Source organism: Podarcis cretensis (assembly GCF_951804945.1).
Source record: "Podarcis cretensis genome assembly, chromosome: 1".
NCBI lineage: Eukaryota > Metazoa > Chordata > Lepidosauria > Squamata > Lacertidae > Podarcis > Podarcis cretensis.
Window position 1 is genome coordinate 96102724 of NC_137170.1, and position 14595 is coordinate 96117318.

Sequence of the window (14595 nt, forward strand, 5' to 3'; positions counted from 1 at the left end):
GTTCCCACCGCGATTCGGCAAGCGGGTGGAACTGACGGGAGAAAGGTAACGCCTGACTCCGATGGTGGCCACAGATGTACGTATAACCAAAATGGAAGACTAGCCTACCTCCCTGGTTCCTTACGTTGTTTGAAGACCCTCTTTGCGAGTGAGGCAAAGGCCCATAGATAGGCGTAGCCAATACTGTATTTTTGTTAGGAAGGGGCAGGACTTTTGTTAAGGGGGGAAAGAACCGACGTGATTGGCCAATTAAGTAGGCATTCCTATTGTTTTACTCTGGGCAGGGGGCAGCTGCCCCTCCTTTGGCTACGCCCATGACAAAAGCTGATAAAAATACATAAGGATTCATATTAAGGTTAAAGTAAGCAAGTATTTTGGGGTGGGTGGGGGAAAAGCAACAACAACGATGACGTCTATCGAGGAAGCTGCGGGCTGCACATAAGGACTTTCGGAAGTCGTGCGCGTGCATGCATCCTGAGCTTAATTCGAACTTTAAAAAGCAGGCACCCACGATTATTAGTGGACCGTCCAGCGCCTGCTGGCTTGTTTTTTTCGTTTGCAGAGGTAATGCTACGATAGGTGGACTTTGCAAGCCGGGTTTTTTTTTTTATGTTCTTAAGCAAAACTGCATGCTCAGAATAGCTACGGTTCTTATCTGGGGTAAGAACTCTTGATCAGCAATTTCAAATCATGGAAATTGCCCTAATTGATAGATGCAGACTATGCTGAGAAAATGTCATGATTTCTATCAATGCGCGGCTTCCCCCATTCTTGACCCGCACATGGAGTATTCGAACAGACTAGTCGACAACCGGAAGTATATCAACGTTAATGACCGCGGCCTCTGGATAATAAGCGTAATTAGGCGAGGGCGCGCCCGCCCGGAAAGAGAAGCGCCTGCAGTCGAAAGGGAATGTCGAACGCGCAGGTTCAAGCCCTACCTAGACCCCACCTCGCCAAAGGAGAAGATTGATCCCGTCTCCGTAGACCGTAAATCATGCTATTTTAATATGAAACTGAGCGGTTGATTTGGGTTGGAAGTGGGTGTCTCAAGGCAACTTCAGTGCATTAAATATTTGCTGCAACGAAAGGAGCATTTTGCGGTATTAACAGTGGGCTACACTGTAGGGTTGTCATAAGCCACTATTGGCCACAGCCTTCTCCCCAACCTGCAACAAAGGGGAGATTGGCAAAGCAATTTTAATACATTTTAAAATTCTGATTACACTTTTAACGGGAATGTAAACGTGAATAATAATAATAATAATAATTAATAATAATAATAATAATAATTTCTACCCAACAGATTCCGCTGTAAAGTGCAAATCCCAAATAAATCAGAGAACATGAAACACGTATGTAAGCCTGTCTGAGTTTCAAGAACGTGTATGTATATAAGATTGCAGGTTAAGCTTTCTATCAGGTACATATCTCTATATTTCCCATATAGTGTTAACTGGCCATGAGTGCTTCAATTTAGAACGGGAATTCAGGCTGCGCGCAAACTTTTGCTCTCTCTATGGGCGAAGCTGCCGTCAATTATAGAGCGATGGGCGTACCTAAAGGATAAAGGGACCAGTGGGCGACGCCACTCCGCCAGTAGGGCGGGAGAAATGTGTTCGCGACAGCCAATCGTTGGCGAGTTCGTGGAAGGCGTTTGCAGAGGAGGCGAGGCTGTGTCTGGAGGCTGCCGGGGAAACGCGGCGTCTAAGTACCAGGAAGTGGAAGTCCTCTGCCTGAGATTGGGCCACGTGTTTGGAGGGAAGGCGTTTGCCTGGAGCGCCGGTGAGGCAAAGTGCGGGGAGGATGAGGAGAGCGGGATTCGTTGTGCGAGTTGGTCAGGGGATTCCCAGTAGCAGCAAGAATGACATTTCCTAGCCTGACATGAGAATGGTGTCAAGCGCAGAATTGCTCCACGTTGTGTTTGACACTTTGGTTGGTCGCAGTAGTGGTTTTGCAGAGGATTGACGCAATTATTTATATATTGGCGCCCGCCATAAGGTGATCTCCCCACCCCAGGCCGTGAGCTATGTGGTGGTGCTTCGTCCGTGCACCGCTACACTATTGAGCAAGAGACCAAAAAATAAAATAAAAAATAGAGTTTGGAGTGAGACTCAGGGAGATGTGGGTTGGGTAGCTCTGCCCCCAGTGCCCTGGTACTGTGTAGCGAAAAATGTGCACTTCATGGTGCTAAGAACTGGGTGTCTTAGTTAGACACAGCGCTGCTTGACTTTTACTAAACATTATTTATGCCACCATGTGGTTTTGGTGTAGCTTGCATGATGCTCTGAACGTGCCAGACCAAAAGTGGGTGAGGCAACCGATGTGATTCTTAAACAAACACCCTTTTACTTAAATGGTTAAAACGACAAAATAGTGTTGTTGTTGTTTAGTCGTTTAGTCACGTCCGACTCTTTGTGACCCCATGGACCAGAGAACGCCAGGCACTTCTGTCTTCCACTGCCTCCCGCAGTTTGGTCAAACTCATGCTGGTAGCTTCGAGAACACTGCCCAACCATCTCGTCCTCTGTCGTCCCCTTCTCCTTGTGCCCTCCATCTTTCCCAACATCAGGGTCTTTTCCAGGGAGTCTTCTCTTCTCATCAGGTGGCCAAAGTATTGGAGCCTCAGCTTCACGATCTGTCCTTCCAGTGAGCACTCAGGCCTGATTTCCTTAAGGATGGAGAGGTTTGATCTTCTTGCAGTCCATGGGACTCTCAAGAGTCTCCTCCAGCACCATAATTCAAAAGCATCAATTCTTCGGCGATCAGCCTTCTTTATGGTCCAGCTTTCACTTCCATACATCACTACTGGGAAAACCATAGCTTTTACTATACGAACCTTTGTTGGCAAGGTGATGTCTCTACAAAATAGTATATTCTAGCAAATAAGGTGCAGCAAGTAAACGAGACATCTGTTTACAAGTACAAACCGTATTACAACAAACTGGAAGTGGCACAAGATTGAACATTGTTAAACTTTGCTAAATCATTGATTAAACAATCTAGCCTTTTGAACAGCAGGGGTTTTTTTTTGTTACTATGCTATGTATTTTTGTGTTTTTATATTGTAAACCTCACTATGATCTGAGCATGGAGGGTAGTATAGAAATTTAATAATTATTATTATTCACACAATAGTACCTGCAAGTAACCATTTTAGATTTGCTTCAATAGGTTATTTATTGTCAACTGCTTAGAGGTTTTATTGCAGTTGTTACCGGAAAAATCCGAGGGCTCCCTTGGACAAAAAGTAAAGACACCAACCAGAGTAAATTGGAGCAAATCAGCAGCCTGTAGGCTTGGCCTTTATTGACTGTTGCAACAGGGTGCTCCCCTCACTTGCAGGCGAGAGGAAAGACACAGAAAAATGGTGTGCAAGACCTTATAAAAACTTTTGAAATTCCCCTCCTCTAGGTCAAGCCCACCCCCAGAAACATCATGCATACATTACAGAAAGGAGGGGTTGAGGGAGGAGTTGTGGTGGTAACCTGAGTGTCCTGTCACCTGGCTGGTTCCCTTCTCTCCCCCTCCCCATGAGTCACTTCCAGGAGACAAAGGGGAGTTTGCAGTTTCCTGCCCCCTGAGGGAAGATCTGATCATTGTCCTTTGTTTCAGTCCATGCTGAATCCACTCCCATATGGAAGATCTTTGTGATCTTGATTGTCTTCTGTCTAGGACCATCAGCAACTGGGCAACTGGGCAGGGCTCCTGTGGATGTGCTGGGATGGTGAAGGGATTATGGCTGCCCTGCATCAAACCTTCCCCATTTTGTAGTCCTTCCTTCATGGAGTAAAATAAAAGTGGAACAGTGCAAAACCGATGTATGGTTGATTTTCTATGAATTTATAACAGAAGCATAGCGTATGTAGTGTGTGAGTGTGAGTGTGTGTGAAGTTTGTACAAACTGAATGATTGGGGTGGGGGGGTTCCTGCTACACAGTCAAGCGGTATATAAATTTTGTTCACTTGAAAGTGAGTAGAATCCTCAATTGGTGCCGGAGGGGAATCCTTCCAGTGCAAATGCTAGATTCAAAAGAATGATACAGTATTCCACAGGGCAGGGATGGGTTAAATTCCCCTTTGCTGTCTACTACAATCCTGCCAATTGTTAGCCCCTAGGGGCTACTCTTTGTGTATATATATGTATATATATATTTAAAGTTCTGGTTTTGGGTACAATCCTTTATGTACAATGCTGGAATATATCTTAAACAAATAAACAAAGGAACTTGAGGTTTCTTGCTACTGAAACATTGATTGTACCCAATGCTAGGACCTTATGCTCTTGTTTTTTCCAAAAGCAAGCTCCTTCGTTATGTTGCATTACATTTTTGCCTTCCAGGTACTTGTTGGATAACTCACATGTCATCAGAAGACGTTACTGTCACTGTTCGTCTAGTTCGCTCCTTTGAGTACCGTAATTTTAAACCTGTGGTGTACCATGATGTTACTCTGGATCAGACTGTCGGAGAGTTTATTGAATTTGTGAAGAATGGTAAGAAACTGTTATGGCTGGCTAGTGCTTCTTGGTGTGCCAAGGAACATGTGGCAGGTGGAAAAAAGGGGGGGACTGCCCCATGCTGATAGGCCCCAGGGAAGAGCTGTAGCCTGGTGCTTTGCATGCAAAAGGTACCAAGTTCAATCCCTGGCATCTCTAGGTAGTGCTGGGAAAAACTCCTGCCTGAACCCCTGGAAAGCTGTAGCCAATCAGTGTTCATGATACTAGGATAGATGGACCCAATGGTCTGATTTGGTATAAGGCAACTTCCTATGTTTTTACTATGTCATCGCCTGGATGAACAACGTTCTAGGCGTCCGTAGGTTCCATTCTATTGCTCATCCTTCAGAGGACCCTCAGCTTCAGAGACATGTCACATATAAGGCTTCCTGCAGTTATGGATATACAGTGGTACCTCGGGTTACATATGCTTCAAGTTACATACGCTTCAGGTTACAGACTCCACTAACCCAGAAATAGTACCTTGGGTTAAGAACTTTGCTTCAGGATGAGAACAGAAATTGTGCTCTGATGGCACGGTGGCAGCAGGAGGCCCCATTAGCTAAAGTGGTGCTTCAGGTTAAGAAGGAACCTCCAGAATGAGTTAAGTACTTAACCCGAGGTACCACTGTAACAGTGTGGATGGAATTCATGGGATTATGATGACTGTTCACAGATACTGGGATGTATTGTGCATGATTTTAACCTGTAATTTCAAACATCCTTTGGTACACTTAATGTAGCACTATAAGCCTTCATGTTTTCTTGGGACTTGGGTTCCATTGATTTGTATGACTTGGACTGCAGGCCTGTGCACACTTACTTGGGAGTAAGCTCCATTGAACTCAGATGAACATCTTTTTGAGTAGACATGCATAGGATTGTGCTACTGGTTCTAAGAACAGAGAATAACTGTGGGCAGGATTCACTTAAAGCAGAAGCCCAGGGCAAGAATTTCTGCTTGTGAAATGGGACTTCCCCCATCTTCTCCTCATGCCCCTCCAAACTGGCTCTGGGGGCTTGGGAGAACCCTGGAAAGAGTGTGTAGGGGAAGGAGGTGGGATTGCTCCACCTGGAAAGCTGAAATGTTTGTACAGATGGAACAATTGGAAGAGTGCAGTGTTGAATTTTACCCATTGTGTGTATCTTGTTAAATCCAAGTGAAAATGGTTAATGTTCCTTTTCAACATTCCCCCCCCCCCCCAGATGTGGTATTAAGGACAGGACTTCCACCTCCTTTTAAAAAATATAAATACGGTATGTATCTTTCCTTGCACTTCCATTAAATTGGTTTATCTGCATCGGGGTTAGCCTGTGATGCCCTCTGGATGTTGTTGGACTACAACTCCCATGACCCTCAGCTAGCTTGGTCATTGGTGAGGGATGATGGAAGATGTAGTTCAACAACATCTGGAGGGGACCTAATTAGATACCCATTGTGTTTTTTTGTGAGGGGAAGCTGGATGTAGAGGTTGGGCTGGAAAATAATTGGGAGTTTTGGTTCCATGACAGGTTAAGCTTTACCTCATGGAATAATTAAACAGTTGTACATCTTGGAATTCATTTCAGTATTAGCCTGCAGATTATTCATGCTGGTGTTAATTGGCAGCATTGTCTTTTGGGTATTAATTTTTTTATCATCTTCCTTAAGTGCCTTTTAAACTCGCCTCACATGTTGAAGTGCTGCTCATGACCCACAATCCTTTGAAACTGCAGTTTCCTCCGTGCTTCTGCATTTCAATATCCAGCAACTAATTGTGAGGTCAGAAGGGGTAGCCAAGCAGGAGCAAGAAGCATGGAATGAGAGGCTTACGTGTGGAAAGCATTTACATAGTAAATAAGAAGAGAGTGGGAATGAGGCTGGAGGTAAACAGGAAAGAGCTTAAGTATGAATTTGTGAAATGGATATAAAATTAAAGCAAAGTATTTTATTCATCATTGAAAACAAACAGGATTTGGGCTCCAAAATCAAATATATTTGATTTGGCAATATAGTATATATAATATATCTAGCTTGGAATCTGACATTTTGAAAACTTTCAACTTTCAGGGAGCAACAATTAAACAGCAGGTTTCTCCTGCTTGTTGTCAAGAAGATCTAGGCTTGACTCAGGAGTTATAGGGGACATTTGTAGTGGTTCCTAGTTGCATAGTAGAGTTCCAGTGCTTTGCAGTTCAGTCCTGTCTTGGGATAGAGGAAGAAACTGAATTCAGTTTGCCTTTAATGCTGAATGTATCAAATTTGCATTTTCTGAAACAAAGTTCTCTAACCAGTGTTTACAAACATGCACATAGCTGGGGAAATGTGTATAAAAATGAATAGATTAGTGAAAACAGCATGCAAAACATACAGTAGCATATTAGGAAAAAAATCCTTGCAAAATGTGTACATTAGGCGAAAATAGCATTAAAATTTTAATGAAACAATACCACTAAATTTTAACTAAAATAGCACTTTTTTTATGAAAAAATTGCGAAGTTCTGCAGCATCTTGGAGAACTGCATTTAAGATTGAAAAAATAAGAAACTAAGAACCGAAACTGACAGGTTTCGCCCGCTCCCACCCAATCCATTATAGTTCTTCACTAACTGTCGGCAAGAAAACAGCAGTTTAGTTAATGGATGGGTGGTTTTTTGGTTGTGAACATTTGCCTTTTGCCTTGCTTTGCTAATGCATAACATAATATGGTTACAAAAGCAGCAGGTATTGATAATAAGAAACCAGAGTGCAATTATCAGAAAAAAGCAGCCATTTGAAGCACACCTACTTTAAAATAAAATGCTGCTCAAAGCTTGAGGGTATGACTTTCCTGAAAACACCAATAGGTAGGCTGGATGTTCAGCAACAGTATAGCAATTGCAAGACATGGTGGTTGTTTCATATTTTTACTGAGATTACTTTAAATAGGTGATTACCACTTACTTTGCAAAGATAAAGAAAAAGTCAGTTGTAATGTGGCCTCTCTGTGTTTGGTATAAAAGGTCCTCAGTGAGTGTCCTTATCAAACACCACCAGCTTTTATATTTCATGCACAATTCAGCATGTTTGTTGCAAGTAGAGGTTTATCAAGTAGGGATGTATTCTGAGGTTGCCTCCAATCCGGATTGGGAAACTGTGATTATATTAGGAAGAAAGATGATCTCGTATCACACAACTTCTGATTAACAGTTTAAAAAGGGACCTGCTTTCTGTGTGTGTGTGAGTTTTTACTTTTAAACCATATAACTACTAATCAAAACTGTGATTGGAAATTCAGATTCATTTTGTGGCTTGAATTCTGCAGCCTATACTGTCAACTGGGTTTTTAATTTATTTGTATTTTTGAGTAGTCTTAAGGATTCTGCTCGGCGTTTGTGTTCAGGGCTTAATGGATGTGAGATTAGATTGCATGTTTCTAAGTATATAAACCTTCTACAGCTGATTCCGTTAGTATTTTTGAGCTTGTAAAGAACAAGTCTCTGTTGAATTCGGAGGGATTTTCTAGAATTGTGATGATGTGCCTGTCCAATTCTAGTTGAGAGAAGCAAAATAAGAAGAAAAATATTGCAAGGTAACAAATGTGCGGGAAGAATGTATGGTGTGATGCACAAGACCTTAGATGGAGCATTATAGCTAAATGCCCAGTAGAAGAAACAAAAAAACCTATCTCAAAGCAAGCAATCTCTTTCAGATACAATGAAGATTCTTCACCAGGCGCATGGCTCTAAGGTACATCTTACGACTGCTCACTCCCCTCCTAAATCTCTCTAAATTTAATTTGTTCATGCTGGAAGGTGCCTGCCTTCTAGTAGGGTATAATGTTATTTGACTACTCCGTATTTATTTTCATCCCCTCCTTCCCCTCCATTTCTAGACCAATGAACTCGTCGTGAGTTTAGAAGATGATGACAAACTCATTTTGGCAGAGGACAGCACCCTGAAAGCCGCTGGCGTAGGTTGGTAGTGGGCTGGGATTGACTGAAGCCTCAGCTCGTTGTTCTTGTCATTATCCTGGCTGATTATGTTTGGATAGCCTGCTGAAAAGCAAATGTTAAACCTGATGTTCCATACACAACCTGACTATTATTGAGGACCAGTGTGTATGTGTGCTTAACGTACATTCAAATCATTGGGTTCGAGGGCCCCGTATACCTCTCTTCAGAATGCTAATGGGGGTATTCCCTCTGTCGTCCCGTCCCCACCGCGAAATAAAAAGGTTATGCTTGGAATTCTGTTGAGGGTAATTTTAAATGACTGACAGCTTGGTTATTCGTACCGTGCCTGCCTCATCTTTTCAGCGACGTTTACACTGATGCTTCGGTTGGAAATTTAAGCAGTGTAACTAGTGAGGAGTAATGAGGAGAGCCTGTTCAATAATGTGCAGTTCTGGAGAGTCACCAAGATCACTTGAGAGGGAATATAAGTATAAAAAGGGAATATTGGAACACATTTGCTTGCTACCCGATTGGGAAGTGCCATAGGCCATGTCATGCACCGATAAATGCAAGGTGACAGTGTTGTGTGGCAAACCAGGTGTCCGCTGGGTGGGTGTAAACTTTTGCTCCACATAAGCCAGCTGAACTTCTGAAACATTCGTTGAGCAGGTAGCGATCACATCTCATTCGATTCACGTTATACGAAAAAGAAAAGTAAGCTTTTGGGTTGATAATCTGGCTGGCCTGTGAGGTAGTCAAACTACTCAGGCTTACTGATGGCATGAGGAGAGCTAGGTTCTGGTCTTTTGTTTACTGGACCAGCAAGCTTCCCAGTTAACTGCTGAGATTTTAAATATATGTATTTTAAAACAAAATTTTATTGGGTTTTTAAACAAGTACAAATACAAGAACCATTAAACACTTATCCAGCAGTACAGCTAATGGTGCTTGTTTTATACCTTTATACACTCGCTTACATATTCAGCAATCAAATGTATTACGTGATGAAGAGATTTTAAATATTAAATCAGTAAGGTGTGTTAGGGCATTTCTGCATTCAATTAATTTTGGGGGTTGATAAGATCCCAACCTGGTATTTCCAGATGTTTGGGATTATAACTCTCCATCATCCTTACCTCTTGCTGGTGGGGGCTCATGGGAGTTTTAGTGCAAAACACGAGGAGGGCACCTGACTGGAAAGCTGATGCAGTGTTGTTAAAAGCTCTGCACCTATAGGGGAGCTTCATTATGAGACAATGATACGCTGTATCTGCATGGCTGGCCTCTTTCTCCTAGCAGAAATATGCTTTTGCTACTGTAAGGGAAAACTTCCTTTGCTTCTTGGAAGTGTTCTAAAGTAGCTGTTTAGTGGAACACTGGTGGGATCTGCAGCAAAATGGTACAGCATGGAGGTGGCTGTTCCATCCCATCTCTTCAGTTTTTCCTGCCTCTCTCCGACAGTCAGCATTCCATGGTCTCTGAGCATACGCAGCCCTCATTGGATTGTTTTGGGCTCTTACCCCCTTAGGGCTTCTCTCTCCCTTCCTAAAGCTTTTTGCACCTCTTCAAACTTTTCAGTCCCCCTCCTCCCACCCCTTCTTGCCCTCTGACGGTAGCATTTTGGCTACATAAGCAATGGCACTCACAGTGTAAACATCAGGAATGGAGGGAATGACTTTGGTTATAAACAGAGTAATAGGGATGTGGGCTTTCCAGAAATGTTTGAATTGGCTCATTTAGGCTAATTTGCATATTCGGCTAATTTGTAAAGGGTAATTATCATTGGAAAATGTTATGGCGCCCTAGAGAGTGACCTGACTTCGCATGCTGATGCTACTTGGATTTTGTAAGCAAATCCAACCACTTTGAAGCTGCCAGTTCCCGTATTTGCAATTGGCATCCATTAATTGTTGCTAATGAACTTATGGAAATGGAAAACTTTGCATGGGGCGGGGGGGAAAGCTCCAGAATTCTTATCATCTGCACTGAACCAGAAACATGGGCAGCTGCTATGTAGGTATATTCTCAACGAAAGCCCTGGAACAGATGAGTCCTGTATGAACCGAAATCAGACATGCCCAAACTTGGCCCTCCAGATGTTTTGAGACTACAACTCCCATCATCCCTAGCTAACAGGACCAGTGGTCAGGGATGATGGGAATTGTAGTCCCCAAACATCTGGAGGGCCAAGTTTGGGGGTTGCCTGACCTAAATGCTTTTTTGCTGTCTTGTGAGATTGGCTTTCTTAGGCCAGTCTTCTCATGGTGGAGATGTAGGAGATAAGCATTAAAGGAAGCTGTATACCTTTTGCCTGAATATTTGGACCATAGAAATTTTGCTTCATGAAGTGGAAGAATTATGTTCAACCCTCCCCCAGAATGGGGTTCTCAGCTGGTGAAACACTTAATGAATTGAATTTGAATTGAACAATCAAATTGAACAATTAAATTGAAAAGCTAAGAGACTTGGGCACTTTTAAAAAGACACTATGACTGAATTGAGTCAGATACAGAGGGCTGTCATCACTGCCCCTTTTTACTATTTTGGTTTGGCTAGTGATGTAGCCCAAGAAGATATGGACTTTTGCGTTCTCTACTTTCTGAAGTTGAGAAATGCATCCTTCCTTTATGGCAGGGGTGCAGAAACTTGCAGCCTTCCAGCTGCTGTTGGACTCCCAACTCCTAAAAGCCCAACATGCTTGGCCAGAAACCAGGGCTGCAGCATCAGGAGTGACACAAGTTACCCACTTCTCAACCTGTGCTGCTGCTGCTTCTTTGGCAATCACTTGTAGCCAAGTAAGATTGTTTTCCATAAACACAGTTTTAACAGTGAGTCCATAAGTGACTGTGGAGGCCAGTTCTGGATCCACATGTCCTTTCACAGCAGGGACATAGATTTCCGGGCGGGAGTTGATCACGGTAAGGGTTTGCCAAGCGTGCCTTCCTCTTAGCACGTTTCTCCCTTTCATTCTGAGTTTGAGCATCTTCAAAACCCATGACACCTTTGGTAAAGGCTGTTCCCCAACTGGAGCGCTCGCATGCCAGTGTTTCCCAGTTTTTGGTGTTTATACTACATTTTTAAAGATTTGCCTTGAGAGAGTCTTTGAACCTCTTTTGTTCACCACCGGCATTGCGCTTACCATTTTAAAGTTCAGAGTAGAGTAGTTGCTTTTGAAGACGACAGTCTCCTTGTCACAAGGAGGCTCTAGTAACTAAACCAGAAAGATCCTGCATTCAAAGAAATGTGGTTCTTGAGGGAGTAGACAGTGGGGGTCAGTGTGTGAACCTGAAGCTTGCTGCTTATTTCTCCCAGGTTATAAACCCAGGAGTGAAATGTTATATACAGGGTGAGTCTTTTAAAAGAGGCCCCATGGAACATGTGTACTCTGTATCCATGGGGCCTCTTTTAAAGGACTCACCCTGTAGAAACAGGCCCTATACCTGGAAGTGCTTGGGAGAATTAACTTTTTTTTAATTGGCAACAATTGTCTGATAAATGAGGCTTAACTTTCTCATGGGGAAGGGCTGGAACTCAGTGGTAGAGCATCTGCTTTGCATGCAGAAGGTTGAAGATTTATTTATTTATTGAATTTATATTCTGCCCTATCCCCAGAGGTCTCAGGGTGGCTTGCAGAAAATTCAATCCCTAGCATGTGAAGAAGCTCTGCCAGAAACCTTGCGAGAGCTGCTGCCGACAATACTGAGCTAAATGGACCAGTGGTCCGCCTTGACTTAAGGCAGCATCCCACCATCTCCCTTTTGTTTTGCAAGTACAGTGGTGCCTCGGGTTACAGACACTTCAGGTTACAGACGTTTCAGATTACAGACTCCGCTAACCCAGAAATAGTACCTCGGGTTAAGAACTTTGCTTCAGGATGAGAACAGAAATCGTGCGGTGGCAGCGGGAGGCCCCATTAGCTAAAGTAGTACTTGACGTTAAGAACAGTTTCAGGTTAAGAATGGACCTCCAGAACGAATTAAATTCTTAACCCAAGGTATCACTGTATATTGAATGACAGAGGTTCCCAAACTGTGGTCCACAAGCTTCATTCAGATGGTTTGCAGAGGGCCTGTGAGGAACATTTAGAATTTGAATGCTGTAGAATTTTATGGCCTTCAATAAAACGCCATATAAGAAATAAAAGAAGCAATAGAAATACAGTTAAGAATTACAACACAGCACATTACAGTTGTGAAAAAAGGAAGAAAAAATATGATTAAGTGACCCACCAAGACCCTCAACCATTTTTAAGAGGTCCAGGGGGGAGGGCAAAAAAGTTTGGGAACTGCTGCTGTATCTTCCTCGCTTTCCCTTGCCCCCAGTTTCCGCAGGCATCCTAGCCAATATTCAGAGTTGCCGTCCCTCGCTCCTGTTTTGCATTACACAGGCAGACTTCATTAACTTCTGGTTTAGTTTATTAAAAAAAATAAAACCGGTGGAACTTAGTCGTGGCTTCCCACTTCAAAAGAATCCGACGTCTCTTAATTGTGATGGCTTTCCGTCAGCTCCATCCCCCGCTCTGAATTAGTAATGTTGCTGACTTACTGTTTTAGAAGAGGAAGTCCTTGACCCGTTGGTGGGAAGAATTGTGGCTGCTCTGAAGCTTTGCGGGTCCTTCAGCTCTGCCATATCCCCTGTGGATAATTAGAGGCATTTGAAGGTATTGCTGGAGAAGCCAATTTGTGTCTTTCACTTTGCATATTGTTGAAGCCTCATGAATTAATCATCGGCAGGGCAAAAAAATTAGCTCCCTCAGATGCACGTTTTTTTTATGGGTCATGAGGGAGAATGTAAAGTGATCTGTAAAATATTCTACTCATCCTCTAAGTATTAAATTATTATGGCTACAGGTTAATTTCAGGGGGATGTCCCCCCTCCCGCGGAACAGAATGAGGAACTTTGTTATTTTCCCATGTATTCTGAAGAGAAGCACTGGATTTATTTATGGAATGCTCTGCAAATGGTTTCATAGCCCTTGTTTTAAAATGGTGCCTTTTAACAAGGGTGCTGTTCTTGCCCCTGGCTGTAGTATGCTTTGGGGGGTTGGGGTTGGGTGTACTGAGCGCATTCTTGCTATTTGGATCTGATGTAAAAACAAACAAGCGAATAACTAGCAATAGCCTTGAACCATAGAGTATTCAGCACCATCTGTGATTCTAATTAATGTTAATCTAACATTCTGTGGCTTGAAAATTAATGTTTTCACCAAACACGCTCAATATTTTTCCTTTCAGCAAATGAAACGGAGCTCGCATTTTTCTGCATGGATGATTACAGGAAATATAAAGCCAATCCCGTCGCTACCTGGTGAAGACTTTGCAACTTGGGAGAAGATTCCCCCGCTGCTTGTTTTGTGAGGCTTTATAAATTCTTAAACCTTAAAAAGCTGTATATTATAAGTATTATGAATTTTGTTTGCAGGAACAACAAACCCTTCTTTTCATACAGTTGCTATCTTCAGTTCTTTTCAAACACAAGCCCCTACTCACAAATCGTATGGGAAGTGCTTTACAGTGGAAACATACCAATCCACCATACATTTTTAAAATGTGAAATGTTGGCTGTGGACAAGATGTAAAATGTAATTAACTAACACCAGTATTTTATTAGGGCTGTGCCTTGGCCTTGGATGAGATGCAAGTCAGAGGCAAATATCTCTTCCTTGGAGGTACTTGGACCTCCTTAGAATCCAAGGCAGCTTGAGTCCGAGGTGAAGCTAGCTGATTTCAAGATTTAGGAAATATATTGGGCTATTTTAAAAATTATTTTAGTCAAGGGGAAGACATCTCAGACTTTGGAAAATATGGCGAGATGACCTCTGCCTTGGATCTGAGGCAAAATATGATGCTAATCTGAGCTACGAAGCCATAGCCAAGCCTATGAGGTGGGTTTTTTCTGTACACAACCCAAATCTATATGTAAGCTAATTTTCCATTCTTTTCCCTTTGTAAAAAAATCCTTTCTGTGTCTTCTGGATAAAATGTAAATGGGTACTTGCTGCTGAATGGTTATATGTTATTGCTACAAATCTGAAAAAATTCACGGGGCGGGGGGTGAGGGTGGGAAGTGTTGTGTACAAACTTGGAAACTTTTGAAATAAAGGATTATTTATCACAAGTGAGTCATTACTGCTGGGGCTGGGAATCCTGTGGGGTTTTGTCAGAATGGCTGCTGTTCAAAAT

General features: G+C 42.7%; 1 protein-coding gene across 6 annotated transcripts in view; it reads left to right on the forward strand.

Annotated features, from left to right (window-relative positions):
• The first annotated feature begins 105 nt into the window (after positions 1-105).
• The window catches only part of LOC307226233 (UPF0538 protein C2orf76 homolog), a 32035-nt gene continuing 17545 nt past the window's right edge, over positions 106-14595 (forward strand). The window contains exons 1-6 of one of the 6 annotated variants that reach the window (XM_079994856.1): positions 106-990; positions 4343-4495; positions 5705-5755; positions 8170-8207; positions 8353-8430; positions 13648-13766. In XM_079994856.1, the coding sequence (XP_079850982.1) occupies positions 714-990; positions 4343-4495; positions 5705-5755; positions 8170-8207; positions 8353-8430; positions 13648-13766 (716 nt within the window). In that variant the 5' untranslated portion in view covers positions 106-713. The other 5 variants (XM_079994857.1, XM_079994858.1, XM_079994860.1 and 2 more) reach the window with 5 other exon arrangements.